We start from the raw sequence: 20,427 nt of genomic DNA, 5'->3' as shown, positions 1-20,427 counted from the left end.
TGGCACTGTGACTCAGTTTCCCCCATTTATACAAGAGTAAAATTTGCTGGCCTTTGTGAAGAGCTTTGGGCTTAGTAAATGAAAGGAGTTGTTTAAGTGCAAAGTGTTAATTATTATTACTGACAGGCTGTAACTAATAGTAACCATTTAGCTGGGAGATATGGAAACAGGTATGCAGTTAATTGGTTTACAGTAGATTTAGCTGAGGTCTGGTGGTTACACTGCAGACAATCCATCATTGTTGTAAGCAGCATGAAGTTATGCCCAGCTTCAATTGCTGTGAGTCTCCCTTTGCCTGTGGTCTTGTGCTAATATCCCGAGACGTGTCACCAGTGAGCATTTCAGTAAAATCTCTAGAAGAATGTGGAACAAATCTGTAAATCTTTTTCTGAAATTCCCTGCCAAAAACCACAGTAAAGTTTTACATGTCAGGAAGGAAACGCTAAAAGCATTAATTAAAAAATAAACTCTCCTGGAAATGAAATGGGAATGAATGAGAGCAGGCAGATGGGGACGGAATAAAATTCCAGTGGAAGAGTCTTTAATTCCCTCCAATTTTAAATCGCGTGGGCATTTGGAAGTGCATGTTAAAGCTGGGGCCTCTGACCTGCTGTGTGGGCAGTCACCAAGGGCGCTGCCAGCAGCAAGGGGCCGGCGGCTCCCATGGCCAGCAGACACCAACCTCTGCAGTCAGGGTTTGGTGATCTCTGGCCACCACTAGTGGCTGCTCCCTGGGGAAGAGATCCAGTGAGAGGGGTGCACAGCTCCTAGTGGAGAAATTGCTGGTCCTGAAAACGTGAGAGACAGCTAGAGCAGAAAGGTGGTGGGTTTTGGTTTTGGGTTTTTTGTGTGTGTGTGTGTTCTGTTTTTTTTTTTTTTCTGCTGATAAACCAGCAGTGGGGAATCTCTCTCTCCCCCCGTCCTGCTACCAACTGCTGTCATTTCATTTCCAAAAGCTTGTCCCTGTCTCCATCAGCATTTATGTGAGTACATCTCTTCCGTGCCCGAGTGATTTATCATCGGTGTACCATCATTTACAGCTACTGTAAATGATGGTACAGCGAAGGAAAGGCGGCGGAGGGAACAGAGGGGTAGAAATGTGACTTTCCCTCTGTGAAATGAAGCACGGGTGCCTATTCCCAGCAACTCCAGTGCGTTTACATCAGTCACAGGCAGAAAGAGACATTTCAGAGCCTGCTCAGACATTGAAGACCACTTAATTAATCGAATTTATATATTTCCTGTGGAAAGTCTGTAAACACATGTATGTATGTTTATGTGTACGCACTGCTCCTTCGCTTGGCACGTTTGCTTCCAGCCCATGTGCGGTGGTTTTAGTATGATGGGATGAAGATTTTAGGGATTTGAGCTGGTGGGAAGCGCAGGGGCGGAAGGGATCGGATAATTTGAGTTTAAAAGTTGGGGTAAGTCCTTCTTGGAGTGCGTGTGCGGTGGGGGTTGTGTGCGAGAGAGGGGGGGTGAGTAACCAATCGCTCCCGAAACACACGCGGGGCGTCCTGGCGGGGCGGCTGCGGGAGGGGTGTGATGCAGAAGCGGCGAAGTGAGGGCGAGCAGAGAGAGAGCGAGCGGGAGAGGAGCGAGCTGCGACTTCCACAGAGGCAGCCGGCAGAAAACACCAGCCAGGATTTGCTCCTCTCTCTCTCCCTCTCTCTCTGATTTCAATTCAGCTCCTCCCCCGTGTGGTTGTGGCTTTGCCTTCCATCAAAAGCCTGATCAGCAACGCCAGTCTTGGGGGGGGGGGGGACGGGGGGGGGGGCGGAAAAAAAAAAGAAAAAAAAAAGAGGGAAAAAAAAGAGAAAAAAAGGAAAAAGTGCAAAAGAAGGAAAAGAAAACAAGGGGGGGAAAAGAGGGGGAAAGAAAGCAATCTCCCCTACCCCCCGGCTGCACCCAATACAACAGAGTCAGAAACTTTATGGAGTTCTCGCTGTGTTGACCCCGCGGCGGGTAAATCGGCAGCACCCTGCTCGCTCGCTCCTGCTCTTTTCTGCTCTTTCTCCCTCGCTCTCATCAGCGGTCAGCAGCGATGGAAAAAGTTGCTGGCTGGTACCCAGCCTGGCACGTTGCTCTCCTGTACTGGACATGGCTTTTCCTCTTCACTTTTGGCTTTACCGGTGCAGAAATAACTTGCAGATCCTGCCATTCCCAGGTGAAGCCGCAGCAGCAGCATCCGCAGCAGGGATTATTAATGCATTTGAAGACCGACAGAGGAGAAAAGGAGCAGAGGAGGTTCACCGGGGAGAAGGGAGGTGAGAGCGGGCAAGGGGCCGGGATGGAGGAGGAGGATGCCGGGCTGCAAGCGACCCTCGCCCCTGCTCCGGCGGGGACGAAATTCGGCGGCTGGGAGACCCGGCGATTGACGAGGGAGCCCGAAAAAGTGCCCGGGGAGAGCCGGCCCCGAGCGGCGGCGGCGGCTCCTGCCGAGGACCAACCTCTCCGGGGCCAGGGCCCCCCCCCGGCGGGCGGCCGGCCGGGCTCGGGCCGGCGGCGGCGGGGCCGCAGCCCGCGGGGCGCCGCGGGGCCGGGCGGTGCCGCGGGGCGGGAGCCGGGGGACGCCGGCGCCGCCCGCTTCGGGCTGGAGGAGCTGCGGCTGGGCAGCACCACCTTCGCCCTCGCCGGCGACTCCGCGCACAACCAAGCCATGGTGCACTGGTCCGGGCACAACAGCAGCGTGAGTACCGCCGCCGCGGGGGCCCGGCCGGGTGCGGGGGGCGGGTTTGCTTTTGTCCTCGTTTTCCTTTTTTTTTTTTTTTTTTTTTTCCTCTCTCTCTCTTCTCTCTCTTTTTTTTTTTTTTTTTTAACGGGGTGGAGATACTGGGTTTTTCTTCTTCAAGGGGGGTTTTGCGCCTCCGGGCGCCGGGGATTGCTTCGCTTAGCAGTGTGCAGTGGGGCAGAAGTGTTTCAAAAGGGCCATTCTTCTGGAGCAAAAAAACTTTCCGCTGCCCGCCCGCAGCGCACAGCCCCCTCCAGCCGCCTTCTCCCTCACCCTGGAGGCAGAGAGAGATAACCCAAAGCACAGCCCCCTTCTCCCTCACCCTGGAGGCACTGAGGGATAAATCACTGCCACTGCCCGCGGCGGGGAGGGGAAAGGTCGGGCTGGGAGGGGATCCGTCCTTGCACACTGCCATCCCCCCCGGGTAACCCCCGCAGGGAGCATTGGACGCTCAGGCTGCAATCAAGGCCTGGGAAAGCCCCTCTGGAGCTGCTCCTCCTCCTCCTCCTCCACCCAGCCTGGGGGCCTGCATCAGCCCACGGGCTCATCCCCAGGCCCTGCTCATGGGGAGATGCTGGAGGGATTCAGGACTTCATCTCCAAGGTGCCTCAGTGCAGGGGATAAAGCTGCTTTTTGCCTCTTGCAACTAAGATGTTAAAATGAGGCAGTTTTTGTCACTTCCCCGTAACCTGGACCTTCCTCGTGAATAGCAGCAGAGCAGCTCTGACATGAGCCAAGCAGAACAAAACCAGCCAGGAAAGTAGGTGACTGTTTTCCAGGCTGGAGCAATAGTCATGGCATTGAAGTTACCAAGTTAACTTGCGCCCTGTATCCCTCCAGCCTCTGCTGCAGAGGTAACCTGGAGGCAGAGGGCTGAGGCCTGGGGAAGGCAGAGTGAGTTGCCTGGCGTGCTTTGTGCCTGCCGTTAACTCTGCTTGTGGACTAGCAGAAGTGCGGGATCTGTCTGTCTGAATGCTCCAACTTCTGTCACTTTGCCTCTTAGAGACAGCAAGCAGAATGCTAATAAGAGAGAAAGAGATGCTGGCACTACATGGTCATTGCCCATATAACTTCCCAGGAGAAGGGGGGGCTCGGGTTCTTCTCTAAGGTGTCTGTAGCTGTAATGCCAGAAGGTTTCTGGCTGCTTGGCAAAAATCCTTGGCCTCCCTTTCAGCTTTTAGTACTAGGAGTGTTCTGAAAGAACGGTTTAATCATTATGAATTCCTTTTGGTACAGATTGTATTAAGGTATATTGCAGCCACGCAATTTAGTATTACAGTGGATGTCATAAGGACCTCACTGTGGGGTTTGGCCCTAGTTAATTGGGACATGGTTTTATGGTCTCATCAGGAGCTTTTTAATCAATTAATTGACAGAGGAATACTTGTCATCTCTGTTTTGAAGGACTTTCCCCTTTCTTCAAAACTCAGCTAGCCAGCCTCTTACGTAGTTGTGCAAACAGAACCTGCCTTGTAGGAGCGCAGGTCTGTTCATACAAATTGAATTGAGGTTGATGCTGTTTTAAAGTGACACATTTGCTAAGGAAAAACTTCTGGTATAAAAAGTCATCCATCAGGTATCAGTTTTCCTGGTCTGTTACTGTAATTATGTTTCATCTGTATATTTATCAAGATACATTTATTATTATTATATGTGTGTTTTCTTATACATGTGCTTAGGTATACATATACATGTATATATGTTTCTGCCCGCTATGGTAGTGTGGGCTATTAATGCCAGGGACTGATATGCTTTCTGAGTGTCTTGGTGTACAGATGTTTTCAGGGAGCTGTGGGGAAATGTTTTGCCACTGTCCTTCCCAAAGAGCTGTGGGTTGCACTGCGTACAAGTACACCTTGCTGCTGGGGGCCCTGTCAGCGCTGTGCTATCTTGTGCTGTGATTGCATCCCCCTCACAACACTAAATGAGGCTGAACCCCAGCAGGACTTGGATGCATGACAGACTTGTCCGGGCTGAGCTGAAGCAATGGTGTGTGTATTCAGTAGGTGGCCCAGAGTGGCACTGACCCAATGCCTCTACGTGGTTTGGGCACTCATCTGTAAAGGAGCTGGAAGTGGGAGGGGGTTGGGATGAAATGCTTCCTTCAGGGTACAATGTACACAGTTCAGCCTGCATGGGGGTCGCAGAGGACCCCATGCTGCTGCTTGCAAGGGATGCTGTGTAACCCTGGTGCCCTGGCAGCACTCCAGCAGCCGTAGCTGCTGGCTTCCTACCTGCGTTTCCCTGCCGTGTCAGGGGGATGCAACACACCTCTTCACATTTTTTCTTACGTGCTCTGTAAGTGCTGCTGTCAAACAGCTTTTGCCTTTCACCCAGGCACAGGGGCAGTATAAAGATGGTCATAGTTTGCAGCATCTGTGTGAGTACAGGAAAAATCCAAACCAAAGCTCAAAATATTTCAGACGCCTTTAGGTGGAAAAGCTGGAAAATGAAAGCACTGTCACCACTAAGTTTTTCTATTGCATTGTACCTGATTCTGCCAGCCTCAGTGTGGTTCCCTGTATCCTTATTTTGGCAGTGGTTTGGATATAATTACAATGCTTCTGATGGAGGAGAAGGGACCCCTGAAAGGACTCCTGATTTTCGTAACGGATTGTTCTTGGTGTTTGCAGCTCCTTTCAGGCTTGGCTGTGAGTTCATGTTGAGTGTGTGTACCAGCTAAGTGATGGCATTCTGCTCTGAGGATGAACTGGCTGTATGCTTGGCCACAGGTACAATAAGAATAATAAATATTAGTCCAAGTCATTCAGGTATAACTCCACTGACATAAATTTTGTTACATCAGCGATTACTTTGACCCATCAGTGACTTTATTTACCCCCTGGGCAGTTTACCCTCCAGCACAATATCTGTATCCAGACATTTGGAGTGTGCTCAGCTCACATCTGTGGGGACACGCTTCACATGTGCACTAATCCGTCCTGTCTACCTTGGCTTTTCCACCAGTGGAGTCAGCAGGAGCTTCCCAGAGGAGACTCTAGGTGTAGGGAGCCTGATTGTCAGATGACTGAGGATGAAATTGGGTGTGTATCCAGTGTTGTATTAAAATACAGGTGGGCCTCAGTCTTTCTCTGACGCCAGTGGAGGTGAGCGAGGCTGCACAAGACTGTGTCATCTCCACAGTCCTGTGCTCTTCCAGTCTGCAAAACAGAGAAGAGTGGCTGCAGCTAAACTGGGTGCTGGAAATGGTCTTTGGCTTGTACTGCGTCCCAAATTGTCTGGGAATGATCCAGCAAGGTGTTAACTGGCGCATGCCAGCATCCTGCCTGGAAACATTTTAACAATATAGTTATAGACTATTGAGTCTCTGAATGGGTTCTGTTATTACTTAATTTACCTGCATTGATACATTCTGAGGGTCTTTCCACTGGCCTCTGTAGAAACTGGAGTAAAAGATCCTATGAGATAAGTTCTTTCTCAAATCTCTGCTACAAGACACACAAGTGAGATCTCCTGCCTTTTTGCACCACTGAGAAATTTCATCATCAGTGTGGAAGTTGGCAGGTTTCCTAACTCACAGAGATATCATACATGCTTCCTGATGTGGTGTATCCAAACACTAGATTTGGATTCCCCATAGCTCCCTTAATGCTATACTATAGACAAGGAGAAAACAGCTATCAGAGATTTGTGTGTGGAGCTAAAAGAGAGGCTTGGTTTTAATGGAGAGAAGCAAATCTTTAAAAGACATCCATTATGAGCTTTTGGGAATATGGATGGTTCTCAGAGCTTGCAAGAAACCAAAACTGCTTCTGTCCTAGGCTGGCTTGGAGTGAGATCCATGTGTTATTTGTTCATTTGAAAGTATCTTGGAGAAAGAGCAAAAAAATTGGAGATCAGAAGGTAAGGGAGTCTGAGCAAGGGCTTTGATATAGTGTGTGCTTTAATGTTGTGCTGTGAGGGAAAGCAGTGTGGGTTTCACATTCACTTAATAAGGCAGTTTTGTGTTGCTTTGCACTGGTCAGAGTACTCTCCTGGGCTGGATGTTGGTGTAGATCTCAAAGTGTCTGGCAAAGATTTTGAGCATGTGCCCTGCTGTACACCTGGGTATGGGCTTTTACATGGACACAATACACAGCTGGTTCAAACTTCTGTGATTTACATGGCTGGAAAGACAAAGCTGAGCTGCTCATAGGTCCTCCACAACAGAAGATCCTAAACAGAGTGATGGAGATGGAGTCTGGACCAGATGCAAACCAACCAGGTTTTGTATTCCATCCACAGCAGAGAATCAATACAACTGATGGGTCCAGTATAGGATGAAGCCTGCAAGGTCATCATTACTGTTGTCAGGTGATTACACTAGACAACAGGGGAACAGTTAGGTCTGTTGTGGGAGAGCTTTTAGGCAAGATGAGACTCTACATTAGGTATTACTTGCAAGATTTTACTTTGACGTTATTGACAGGACAAACTGAGCACAGGTAAGGTAAGGTGGAGTAACAGTGCACCTCTGTATTTCCAATGTACTGTATTTCCTCCTGGACAAAGTAATTGTGAATAACCTGTTTTGGATTTTCAGTTAAAGCATTCAAACGTACTATAAATTAGGAACTTCAAGAACAGCACAGGGCTGCAGCAGGTACTGCATCCTACAGCCATAAACTGATCAAACTGCACCTTAAAAACAGTTGGGTTTCTTCCAACCACCCTCCTATTGCCTTCTTCCTATTTGATAGCTGTTTCAAGCCTCATTCTTCTGGCTATTGGAAACTTCAGTTTGATTTCTGTTCTGACATTGCCATTGGGCAATTCAGATTAATATTTTTTTTTTTTCATTTGTGCATGTGCTTTTTAATTAAAGTTATTTTCCCTCCCTGGCACTTAACGCCCCCTGGAATTATTTTACAGGCAGTGATCATATTCCATTTCAGCCTTTGGTCTGCTAAATCAAGCAAGCACTGTTCTTTCTGTATCTGCTTGTAAGACAGGTTGTGGAAAGTGAACTGTGAATTTCTAGGAGTCAGGTTCCCGAGAGCTCGAATTTGAATCAGATTTTTGCTTTTGATGAACACAATTCCATGCAGATGATAACGAATTTATTCCCTTTTACAAGGGAGACAGTAAAGGCATGTCAAAAGTATCTTAAATTGCCAGTGTTGTTCTGTTCAGGCCAGAAGGGGGAATCACAATCAAAATGTCACTTTTCACATCTTCTCACTCTTGAGACTTCTTTGCTCAGATGCTGTGCTCATGCAACAGTCTGTAGTTGGTACCCTTTGTCCTTCCCTTGCTGGCAGAGTTGTGGCTCCAATGTAAAACTATTAGGGATGGGTGAAGAATCTGCCAACACCATCCCGTGAGTGACCAGGATTATCTTGTATGACACTTTGATAGCCCATTGTTCCCTTCCTCCCATGGCAAATGCGTTATTATAAAGGAGGAGTTTTAAGGAAATGAGTATTGATGTGGAGCCCAGAGCCAGATGCGCAGTGAGACCCATGGTGAGGAATGACCCCACTGTCAGTTGCTTTGCATTTAAATTGGTTCCTAGGGTGCAGGAAACAGGTCCCAAAAAAGATTCATCTCAGGAGGGTGCCTGCATTAAAATACTTCAGTGAGACATAGTATGTGTTGGTTACATATTACAGCAATATATAATAGTATTAATAGTATAATGCACCAGATGCTGAGACTGTTTTAGGCTAATCTCTTGCTAGAGCTAATGAGAATATATTTAGGAAGGGCTGAATAAAAAAGGAGGAAACAAAAATGGGGATTTACACCATAAAAAAATCGAGTCAAATTAAAGTATTGCTAAAAGTCCCCCGTTGCAAATTTTGGTTTTCTAAACTAGATTTACTACTGTGTAGATAATAAAATACTTCACATTCGTTCTAGATGTGAAGCCTACTTTAAAAACAAGCCTTCAGTGTAAGAAAACACTGGAAATTTTCCTGTAACTTTTAGTAGGACTTTATTGCTTTAACCAGAAGATTTTGAGGGGGTTTTTTGGTTGGTTGGTGGTTTGTTTTTTTGTTGTTGTTTTTTTTTTTTTTTTTTTGTCGTCTGTGTGTGTTTGATTTGGCAAAAATAAGTCAATAGCTGTAGTATTTCTTTCTACTGTATTTCAGTCCATCTCTAGATATATTTATTGACTGGATAAAAGAGACTTTTCATATAAAGAACATGAAATAGGATGCATGGGAAATTGTTAATAAGAATAGCCATGCACTGAGAGAAAGCAGTGGGTGAAAGAGAATCCGTGAGGACTAGAAGAAAGGCTTGTCACTGTGTGAATCTGGTCTGGTCTGGTCTCTGTGAAAGAGTTTGGGAGATGGTGAGGAGCTTCCACCTGGACTGACAGGTGGGATATGCAAATCCCATCATGAGGGAGATTAAGGAGAATAATGGAAGAGCTCTGTCAGTTGCAACTGGCATTCATGCAATATCAAGAGGCTATAAACTGTATAAAACATTAGAGTTATAGTTTTCAATCTTCTGTACTTTATAGTAGGAAAGGGTTTTCTCCCTTTCCTTCTGACTTCAAATAAGATTTTTGTATTTTCCTGACCTGGCAATCATGATGAGGTCTGTCCAGAGGGGGAAGCAAGGAGGTCAGAAGTCCTCAGTTCATTCTGAAGAGGTTAGAGACCATTCTGACTCATTCAGTTGTAGTATGGCTTTACATTTGAAGGGCTGCAAGATTAGCATTGGCCTTGGACAATCTTGTGTCCTCTGGGCCTTGCTTACTATGCCAGACTGAACACAACTCTCACATTGTGGAGAGCTCCAGCAAGGCGAGTGAAACTGCCCTGTCAAAGACCTCTTCCTCTGGAAAATGCTGTTGTTGCTTGGCCAGAGCAGTTCATGTGTTGACACTGATTTCCTTTTGATTCCAAGGCTCCTGAGAAATAGCCCCAAACAAGCCAAAATCACGAAAGTTTGAAGGTAATATTTTTTTCATTGTTTTGTTTCAAGGCAGCATTTTGGAATGGATTTCTGATTCTTTTATTCTGTATTTAAAAACGATTCAGTGATACGAAAACCTTGATTTGGTGTCCCTCACAGAGGCATCTAGTGACATTTGAGATGGTATTGCCTTCTAGCTGCTGCTTCACAGGCAAGGGTGTCCTGCGGGTCCTGCCTCCTACCTGACACCCAGGCCTGGTAGAGCATCTCAAACTATATTTGCCGATATTTGGGCAACTGATACTATCAGAAAAAATGTGTGTACTGAATCCTGTTCATCCAGAACCAAAGCTACATTCAAGTTTTCATTTCATAGGAGGAGAAAAAGAATCAGACTGACACAAGGCACTTTTTTTCTCTCTCTTTTTTTTTTTTTTTTTTTTTTTTTTTATATCTGGCCAGCAAACCAAAAAATCAATGACTCCCGCAGCTCTAATTGACATTTCTGTGTTAAATGAAAATGGGCCTTGCTTCCAATTCAAATGGCAGCATTGGGTGATAGACTAATTATTTTGGAATTTTAAATGCATATAAAAGTTGATGCAGTAAAATAATTTTTGTGCCACTTGCAATTTTTTTGGCTGTCTTTTAAATCAAACAACAGTTAACATGAGAGCCCTTAATCCCTAATTCTCAGTGCTGGTAACACAATAATACTTTTACTTGGTACTGCACTTTCTCTCCTTGGGGAACATAAAAGGAAAGTACTTTGAGAAGGAACAGGATATTTTAGGATGTGTCCTAAAATGTAATTCCTTTCTTTTTGAGCATCTCCAAGAACTTAATCTAACCTCACATCGTGTCCCTAAATAGGGGAGTGATGTTCTGCTGTGATAGCACACCAGGACTCAAAGCTGCTTCTGAACTTCTCCCCCGTGTGCTGCCATGCCAGGGACATGCTCAGGGCAGGCTGTGCTGAGGTGTCCGGGACATGGGGCGAGCAGGGAGAAGGCGGCTGAGAAAAGAGATGGAGATTTAGGCAGTGTGGGGGAAGAAGGTGGGAATTAGGACCTATTTCTGCTGCTATGCAGGGATGTCAGTGCCATGAGCAGCCCATGCTGAGGCAGGGCCTCCAGTGCTCTCTCCCTGTGCTGTGGTTAGGGGCAGAACTGCTTCTGCAGGGTCAGGAAGGTGACAGAGTCACGGACCTTGTGATCTATCTTTTCCTGGAGGAAAAACTCAGAGATAGCCCAGATGAGACAAAGCCCACCTCAAACAAATGGCTTGGGTGGGATGGAGGGATTGACCCATGCTGTGCTGCTGCAAAGTGTGGCTGAGGAACCTCAGGGCAGTATGAGGAGACCACAGTGTGTCCATAAGGCAGCAAATTACAGGGTAACAGCAAACACCACCCACCTTCAGCCCCGGAGAGGTTGTCTCAGGAAAAAAAATCTTTTTTTTCTTCCATAGTATTGAATTCCATAATGCAGAAGTAGCAAGATAGGGAAGATACTCTTGGACTGTCCGGGCTGGCAAAAATACTGGAATGTTTCTAGTACGTAAAGATATGGCCGGTGTTTAGAAAGGGTGTCTGAAATTCATTCATCAAGGCAGTTTTCAGAGTGCCACCAGGAATATGCTCCTCATGCCCTGTGTATCACTTGCTGCCTCTTGGAACCTAAGAGCCCATTTGGAGAGGCTTCCATGCTTTGTACAACTATGTTAAATCAAGAGATGGAGATGGAAGGGGATGATTTGCCGTTGGCATTTCAAGGCAAATGTGTTCCCAAGGCATGAAAGGGCTGGAGTGTTTTTTGGGTGGGGAGTGTTCAGCTACACATAGGAAGGTCTCGATTCCTTACAAGACTGGGTCCCAACTCAGTGTGAGTGCTCACATCCTATTTGTATTAGGTTTTATATCACCTTTGCTGGTGATTATTTAAGGACAGCAGTGCCATGAGCTCTTACAGATCATTTTCATGCAGGCCTTCAGGAGGAAGTGAAAGGCTCTTTAGAAAATCTTACACCATTTAGTTAACCCAAAAGAGACATTCCATGTCTTTCCCCAAATGTTTCTCTTCCTCCCTCATTCTCACCTCCCCCACTACACTGAAGGTTGAGAAAATAATTCAAGGGAAATATTTTATATAACAAACGTAGGCTTGTTTTTCTCTTCATAAACTGTCCCTGCTCAATATGTGATTTTCTCAGGTGCACTTTTTTTTGTGTGAAGTAATCATAAAGTCCCTGATTCAGAAATCAGTGGGAAATTCCTCAGTAATGTGAGAATGGACCCAATTTAATAATTTGGAATAGACTTTGTATGGAAGGTTTTTATTTTAAATCCAAGGTATATTTTCAGTTAATGAAAGAGGTCATATGCTCCCTTTCTGTGTATGTGACTGGGTCAGTATAAATGTCTAGAAACAGCTTAATGTTCCCTGCCTTGGCCAACAATGCTGCCAGTACCTTTCACTGAATATTCTCTGAAAACAGACCTAGGAGAAGTGAATTCCACTGAATTTTCAAATGAATATTTGACGGCCTTGTGTTTTGATGAATTTACCTATATGTAAGTGTAAATTTATTTTTCTGGTGTAAAAATCATACTAATGGCAAAAATCAAGCTCTATATGCCAAAGAATATGTATGTAAAATTAATTTGCTTTTTGCTGAGTTTCAGTTCAGGCTTCCAAGAAAAAAACCACATTTCTATACATGAAAGATAAAAGCTTTAAATTAATCATTATTGGAAATCAAATCAAATTTTGGAAATGTTTATCTACAAATCAAAGCTAGATCCTAATTTGATTACAGGAAACAATAGATTTATTTTTTTTATAGAAAAGGATAAATAGGTAAATAAAAGACATACCAGGAAAACTGCAGATGCATTAAACTTAATGCCAAAATGCATAAGTCTGTGGTGAAATGTCACTAGTTGGAGGAGTTCTGAGGATAATTATTCCCTGAGATGGTATTCTGGCTGAGGATTGTACCACGGGATGGGACTGCGCTACACCTCCTCCACTTTTTGTGTGCATGTTTCCACGCTCCCCTCAATACGTTAAGAGGGACAGAGCCTGGGCTAGAGATAAGAAGAATATAGATTTGGGCTATATATGTATCTGGACTTACCCCAGATCCAGTGACCTAGCATCTCTACAGAAGAGCTGTTGAAGTTTAGTAATAACTATTTAGGCTATCATAACCCAAAAATGCTTTGATGCAGGTCTGCATCTGTTTATTTAAATGACAAATGACTGTTTAATTGTGTGTCTCCTGGAAAACAAAATGAAACAAACAAAACCAGAACATTCTCCAGCTCATCTTTTGGATGAAAATCTCCAAGGTCAGTGTTGCCTTTCCTTTTATTTTCAACTTTTATAAGTTGACACGTGGTCTTTCTTTTTTCTTCAGAAACTCCTCATCCACTCCTAAACAACTAATTTTAAAGTTGTTAAAGGAGTAAATGTGGTTGATTCCACCTATCTCTAACTGCAGGCTGTTCCTGTGGTTGTGAGCCGGGCAGGATGGCAGGGCCCTGCCATCCCACTTGTGATGGAGGGAGCTGGACCATGGACACCTACGAGAGCTGTAGCGAGGAACCCAGTTCTGCATCACTGTGCCATGGGCCAGGGTCCTGCCATCTTTTCTTCCTCTACCAAAACACTGGGTTCCCTGTTACTTTCATCATGCTGCAGGCTGGGATCCCATCAGATAGACTCAGCAGCTCCTGTGCCTCCCTCTTGCATGGGAACATCAGTAGTTCTGCCTCCCTGCAAACCATAGTGTGCTCCATCCTCCTCCTCCTCCTCCTCCTCCTCACCAGTCACCCAGGGCCCTGTCTGTTGATGCTGTTGCCTGGCGACCACCTTGTGATGGACAGCTTGGAGGGAAGCAATGATTAAACAACCTGAACTGGCTTCTGAAAGCAGCTATCGTTATTGTAATGTGACAAGAAGTGACAGCTGAGACAGCAACACATTGGGAGTGTGATTCCTAAAAAAAATGAAAAACAATAAACACATGAGGAAAGTGCCGCACACACCTGTGTGTGTAGGTGTGCGAGTGCTGATGCCTTCCCTTGATGCAGAAGGGCTAGGGAAGACATGTGTTTCTTTATTAATGAAAGGTGAACATAACCCTAATAACTGTTATGATGAACAGGACAGCCCACGAGCCAATGCAGCTTGCACTGACGCTGTCAGACATCTCAGCTACTCTGGTGGACCAAGGCAGCAGTTAAAGGGGATGCTGCAGGTGTTAGCAAGGAGTGGCTGAACAGCTAGCAGCCTCTCGCTTGCTGCCATCAAGAATACCCTCTGCAAAGAGAGGAACACATTGAAGCTTTGGCGTGAAGGTGGTGGTCCAGCTGGGTCCAGCCTGCCATTTCTCCTCCTGCCTTCCAGGTGAACAAGACCAGTATAGGCGCAAGGCTGCAGAACGTGGACTCAACCCTGATAGGGGATGCCCACCGTGCCTAGTTTAGGGGATTGTGCATCACATCACCCAGCATCAACTGGGATGCTCCTGCCCTGTTAGCCTTCTTTCCAAATCCAGGTGACACCAAATGTTGTCCTTGCAGAACAAATTTGAAACCAAGAACAGACTCACCTTAAAGGCTGGGTAAACCGGGACACTAAGAAGTGGTTAACTACTAGTTGAGAAATCTTAATAAAGCCCTGCTCATGATCTCAGAGAATGACAGCTTTTTTTTTTAAAGCGTTTGGAACAGGCCAGTTCTGCAACAGGTGCATTGAGGTTCTGTGGATTTAGTCATTAACGTTTCCTTAAGAGGCAGGTTCCTATAGTCTCTTTGCTCTTACACTGTCAAAAACTTTCTGGAAAACTTCTGTTTCCCTTTTTCCTCGGCTTTCTTTGACTTAATCCTTTGTAACACAGCTCAGAATTAGGCCAGGAGCTGTAATTGCAGTAGGCTGCTTGGATAACTGAGGAGCTGTTGGACAGGATCACAGCTGAGGTCTGACAGAATTCAGCATCCCCACGTTACAGAGATGTGGGTCAGTTTTACCACCATTTGAAGCCCAGAAATAGTAGGTTTACATCCCTTTCAATTTTTTGTCTTGTTTTTAAGTGTAACGAGCTCTAGGAGACTTAGGTGCTGACACTATCCAGGACTCATTACAATGTTAAAGCTTCATGATTTTCCCATGCACACAAGATAGAGATTCATACAAGGTCCAATGGAGTAAATAACATATTCATACTGATGGTCTGTCTCATTTGTACATGGATTTGGAGGGCGGAAGTGTGTGTTCCTGGTGCTTCCCACTTGCTTCTCAATTTGTGCTTCTAGTTTTATCCCAAGTTAGAACTGATTTCTGCTGTTCTCCCGTCCTGTTTGGGTGCTGGTCCTTTTCAGCCCTCCTCAGGGAAATAGCCCAGTCTTGGCGGATTCACTACATCTGTATTTTCACCACAAAGCACAGTGGAGGTGAGGTATAGCTTCGGTGAAGATGAATATTGCCTTTCTCTTAAAGCAGAGTTAACCAAAGATATTCTGATGTTTCTTTGAACTTTTAAAGTGATGTTAAGCGTAGCAAGTATTTCCAGGAAATGTTTGTGGTCTGAATTATCTGCCTATGCTCTGATGGCTGCTCATGTCCTTTTTAAAATTGCTGTCAGTGCCTGTGCTTAGTACAGCAGCACTGATTTTCTTCAGTGCTAAAGTTCTTAAGGCAGGTTTATCAGTGAGGTGTCTGAATGATGGCTTTAAAGGGAAATAAGAACAACCCCCAAACTACTTTACAAAGATCCTTCAAAAACCAATTAAGAAATCACTGGTGCTCCTGTCAGACTGGAAGAGAATCACACACACACAAAGAGAAAATTTCATTGCCTGCCTTGCTCTATCCTTTCCATCTCTCCATTGTGACTGGCACCATTTCAGAATGAAACAGTTGAGTAGAAATGTTGAGTCTGTGTCTGCGCTCCTTTTCCACTCATGTAAATCAGGATTCACTTAGATGAAGCCAAGAACCACTTTGTGGCAAGCAGAAGGAGTATCCATCTCTATTCCTTTCTAACACTGAGGTATTGCAAGACTAGGCAGAAAGAGTAATTTCTGAGAAGTCTTGTGTTTGACAAGGTGGATTTAGGTGAGAAACAAAACTTTATGAGCAAGTAGAACAATGAGATACCTTGGGAAATTTTATGAGGAACAGAGAATATACTATAAAGGAATCAGCATCTCATTATGAAATGTTAGTCAGGAAACCCATACTTAATCCTCTATATAGAGAGCATTTTGTTTAAATATCGACATACTGTATTATTAAACAGATGGAGATCTTTGCTGGAGAGAGTTCAGAGGAAAGATGTCTGTAATTTGGTGCTCCTGCTCAAATATGTGGAATTGGGTGGTTGACGTCTGAACTTGGATGATACAATATAAATTAAACTTTAAACCATTAGTCAATTTGTCCTTCTAACAAGCTACTCAGATGATCCAGAAATATGTTATGCAGTAGCAGCTGCTAGGAGATGAAAATACTTCATTGCAAAAATACGTGGTATAATGAAGCATGAGAAGTGAATGCGGTATCGCAATAAGGGCAAAAGATAGGTGACATACAGTTTTAAATACTCACCTTCTGTGTTGAGTTTACAAAGGACAGATTATGTCAATAAATTGAAAACACCACTGAGATACATAAATCATTAAAGATGAGTATTAGAGCCTCTTGATGAAAGAAAGTTGTCAGAAGAATTTTCCATTAGAAAAGGTAGTTTAGTCAAAATCAGAAAATTTCTTGGAGATATGTAATTTTCAGTTGATATTTGCTACACTAAAATATCAACCAAAATTGTCTGCATTCTGATAGTGTCAAAAACTAGTGAGAAACATTCCCAGTCAACTTTTGGTTAGGCACCAAGATTATGACAAGATATTAATGCCATATAATGGACCCATCTCTTATACTGATTAAATAAGAATATGTGGAGTATATGGGACATTACATAATACTTCAGCTCATTCCCAGGAGATGTAAAAGTTCATTGCTCCTCTGTCCTCTTCCACATTCCCTTCTGGGAATGGGCCCTATGAACAAGCTGTATTCTTTCTCCCTCCTGGAGAGATTTTGTTTCCAGCTGTCTCCTCTTTGTTGTGTCTTCTTAGTTGCATGGTGGATGCTTTTGAAGGATTTTGCTGAAGGTAACAAGTTCTTTGGACAGTGAGGCCACGGCAGGGAGGCAAGTAGGTGGTAGTCTCGAAGGCAATACAATGTTTGCCTTTCTGAGACAGTACTTGTGGGGTTTTATCACTGACACCCCAGGGGTGTCAGGAACCACATCTCAAACATCTTAAAACATATGTTTTAATTAAAGTTTAATGTTCTGACATTATCAAAAGGAAATGCTTTGGTGCTATTGATTATCAGCTGAAAAATCTTCACTGATTCTGATTTTCATTGGAAATTTCACGGTCTTGCCTTTCCTTCTTGGGACAGAAACGAAACATCAGCCTGTCTGAATCTTTCACAGAATAGAAATTGTGACTTCTGACACATTCGGATAGAGAACATAGCTGGGAAGGTGTTCATTGGTGTTCTTTAAATGAATCTCAGCAATTTTTGCTTTCTATAAAATGTTTCTTATGGACTGTTATAAAGTTAAGGTGAAAGTAACTTCAATATCAAATATTCCCCTTTTTGTTCCTGAAACAATCTCAGTTTTACTAAGGAAAGCTCTCTGGAAAGTCATAAGCATGGCAGATTGGCTGTTTCTTAACTAGTCACATTCAAGGGGAGAAGAGATTGCAAGAGGAACATTTGAAAACCTAAATAGCTGTTTTTCACTGTTCTGACCCTTTTCACCGCTGAGCAGATTGACAGTTGAGATCCTAAGGTACAGGATTTCCACTCAGACAGGAGCTTCCTAAAGGTGTGAATCACTGATATTGTTCTAGTGGAGAACAAAGAGATGTCTTCTCCCTGATAATTGCTAATCCTATACAATGTTCATTTTACAGCACTGAAATGCTTTAAAGACAAATATTTGATTCTTGCCTCAAAGAACTGACAATCACAGTTAATCATAATCTGGGAGGTAGATACATCCACTGCAGAAACGGTTACGAGGAACACTCTGGCTTTACATAGGAGTCTGATAACTTGATTGCAATAGTCTCTTCCTTAGGCAGGAGGTACTAGATAATTGGTTCTTCCTTAAATGTGTGAAGAGGCAACAACAAGCAGCAGAAACATGAGGTTTACAAATGCATTGATTATGTGATTGCTTGATTCAGCCTAGTAAAGTTTTTTTGTAATTTAGATAACTAACTTCTAAAAGCAAAATAATAATAATAAAGAAGATACAGACAGGCACAAACACACAAGTGATGAGTATTGATCTTAGGGTGTGGTAAGAGGCAGCAGAAGGTAATTTGAAGGAGTTGAAGGAATCTCCCAGGGTGTAAATTAGCTCTTGAAGCATAATTCCCTGTCTTCCCAGGTGGAAGGAATAAGTGATTAAGGAGGAAGAAGAGATAAGATGTGTAAGAAGGTAAGAGTCTTTTCTGGGACTGCGTGAAGTTATAAGTAGTTTGTTGAAAAAATAGCTTTTCTAGTAGAGAAGCTGACCTGTGGTTGTTGGTAAGCTTTGGAAATACACTGGTGTGGAGTGACCTCAACAACCGAAGAAAAAGACTGTGGTCTCTGAGGTGTTTTCTACCAAAGACAAGGTAAGGAAGGGATGTCTCCTAAGCAGTAAGAAGCCTCTGTTGTAGGGGGTGCTAACTAGAGAATGAGAGAAGGCTTGGCAAAAAAGGGAAGGGTAGGGCTGGAAAAACATTGTGCTAAGATGTTGCCTGGAAAACCTAGGGAATGGAGCAGTAAATTCAAGTTGCTGATAGGGAAAATTAATGTGATACCATTAGAAAACTAGCTTTGTGGGACATGGCATTGAGAAGTGAAGGAGCAGGCAATGTGAAAAAGAGGAAACAAGGCAGGGTTTATGGCCTGGGATAATGTAATCAGAACAATTAGTTTTAAGGGTGGATTTAGCTCCAGAATTTGCTAAAAGGAGACTTCAGAGGGAAAAGTACATTTCACAAGTCAAGATGTGGACACCTGGATTGATTTCATTCAAAAAGAAGCACACAAGCTTTTTGAGGAGTGTGGATTTTCTGTTGGGGACTTTGCACTTAAGTGATGTAGGAGCACTGATTGGTAACAAAGAGGCAGGAAGAGGATAAGAACCAGAATAAAAAAAACATGGACGCCTGGTTATGCACAGGCGAATCCTGTGTTATGGGTGAAACAGTTTGCAGCAGGACTTGGACTGACACGGAAGGAGCTAAATTGGCAGATATTAACACTGCTGCCCAAACCTTAATACTTACTGGACAGAGACAGTTCCGGGAGGGTGGGCCATGGATGGAGGAGTTTACCTAGAAGTAATTTTCTATGCTGTGACTTTCCATACATACGCTGTGCTGCTACGTCTCAGCATCTATGAATGAAACTCATCTCTCTCAGCCACCACATGTGGTGGTTTGACATGAGCCAGCCACTAAGTCATGTCTGATGCATCTGATTTAATTGTATTTCAGTGTTTGGAGTCAGAGCTATAATACGTGACCAAGACCCTCTTAAGGGATGTAGGTAATTATACAAATTGATATGGAGATGTTTTGCTAGAGAGATGTATTTTGTTTACCTTCTTGAATTTGGCAGAGAATGGCCTTGCTGTTTGTAGAAGTACAATTTCTTATAGCTGGAGAGCTGCTGTCTGGGCTCAGAAAGGAGTGGAATTAGTCTGTAGCCTAGCAGTTTATGTTTTTAGGATGATGTAACCAAAACCAGAGGCCTTTATACCTTCCTGTATCTTTGTGACAAAAGCTAATATGGACAGGGGATTGCCCTGGTCTCAGTGGGGAATTCTGGTGGTGCACTTCTGCCTTTTGAGCATGAAACCTTAGAAACAAACTCTCCTGAGCCTGATGATGCAATTGCAGTGGAACTTTTGCAGCCCAGCTTGGATTTAAGGCTTAGACCTGAGGTGCAGTAGGCTGTCACTGTTGAGCCGAGGTGGGGGTAATGTCATACATACTCCTGGCTGCAGCAAGTTACCCGAAGTATACCTGTATCTACTTTAGCTCATGTTGAGAGGCATTTAAACTGAATTTTCTTTCAAGATGAGGAGCCCTCATGTGGATAGTTAGCACAGATGGGTTAATGTGTGGTGATTCCTTAAATGGTACCAGTGTGACATACTTCATTTAAATCCTTAGATTTTTTCAGCTGAAGCTTTTGCATGCCTGCCCACAGAATGCACTACGACATTGATGCTTGGGTTTTTTTAAGCTGGTGTTGGCAGCCTGTGGCAAAGTGTTGATCTTAAATGGGTTGGTATGTTATAAAAGGCAAAAAGAAACAGCTGCTAGCACCTGATATCTTGCAGTATGTCATCTCAAGGGGGCTGAGAGTCTTTGGTCTGACCAAGAATCAAAACCTTCTTTATCAGCTGCTGACTCCATTTGGCTTCTTTCAAAGGTGGTTTCTCCTATTCCCACTGATTTTTTCTTTTTTTTTTTTTTTCCCCTCATTCATTCCAATTTCTTTAACTTGTGAAAGTGAAGCACAGCTTGGCTTGCTTCTCTTGAAGATCTGCCAACACCCACATTAACCCACAAGTATCTTCTTTCTAGCCAGTGTTTTGGCAGGAGACCTTCTGTCTTCATACTGCATAGTTCCTTCTGGAGAGTAGAAGGGACAGATCTTGCACTGCTGTTATAGTTCTACTTAGAAGATTTTCAAGTACATACCTTGAAGTCAAAAGGGTTTTTGAATTTTCTG

The 20,427-nt window shown here is 44.1% G+C and overlaps 1 protein-coding gene across 3 annotated transcripts in view; it reads left to right on the top strand.

Moving 5' to 3' along the window:
• The first annotated feature begins 1,802 nt into the window (after nucleotides 1-1,802).
• Nucleotides 1,803-20,427, top strand: part of SORCS1 (sortilin related VPS10 domain containing receptor 1) — a 300,163-nt gene continuing 281,538 nt past the window's right edge. For 2 of the 3 annotated variants that reach the window (XM_074907689.1, XM_074907688.1), the window contains exon 1: nucleotides 2,558-2,689. In XM_074907689.1, coding sequence (XP_074763790.1) covers nucleotides 2,660-2,689 — 30 coding nt within the window. In that variant the 5' untranslated portion in view covers nucleotides 2,558-2,659. Of the gene's footprint in view, nucleotides 2,690-20,427 lie in introns of all 3 variants that reach the window. The other variant, XM_074907687.1, reaches the window with a different exon arrangement.

This window comes from Athene noctua, chromosome 5 (genome assembly GCF_965140245.1).
Source record: "Athene noctua chromosome 5, bAthNoc1.hap1.1, whole genome shotgun sequence".
Taxonomy (NCBI): domain Eukaryota; kingdom Metazoa; phylum Chordata; class Aves; order Strigiformes; family Strigidae; genus Athene; species Athene noctua.
This window is presented reverse-complemented; position numbering and strand designations above follow the sequence as displayed.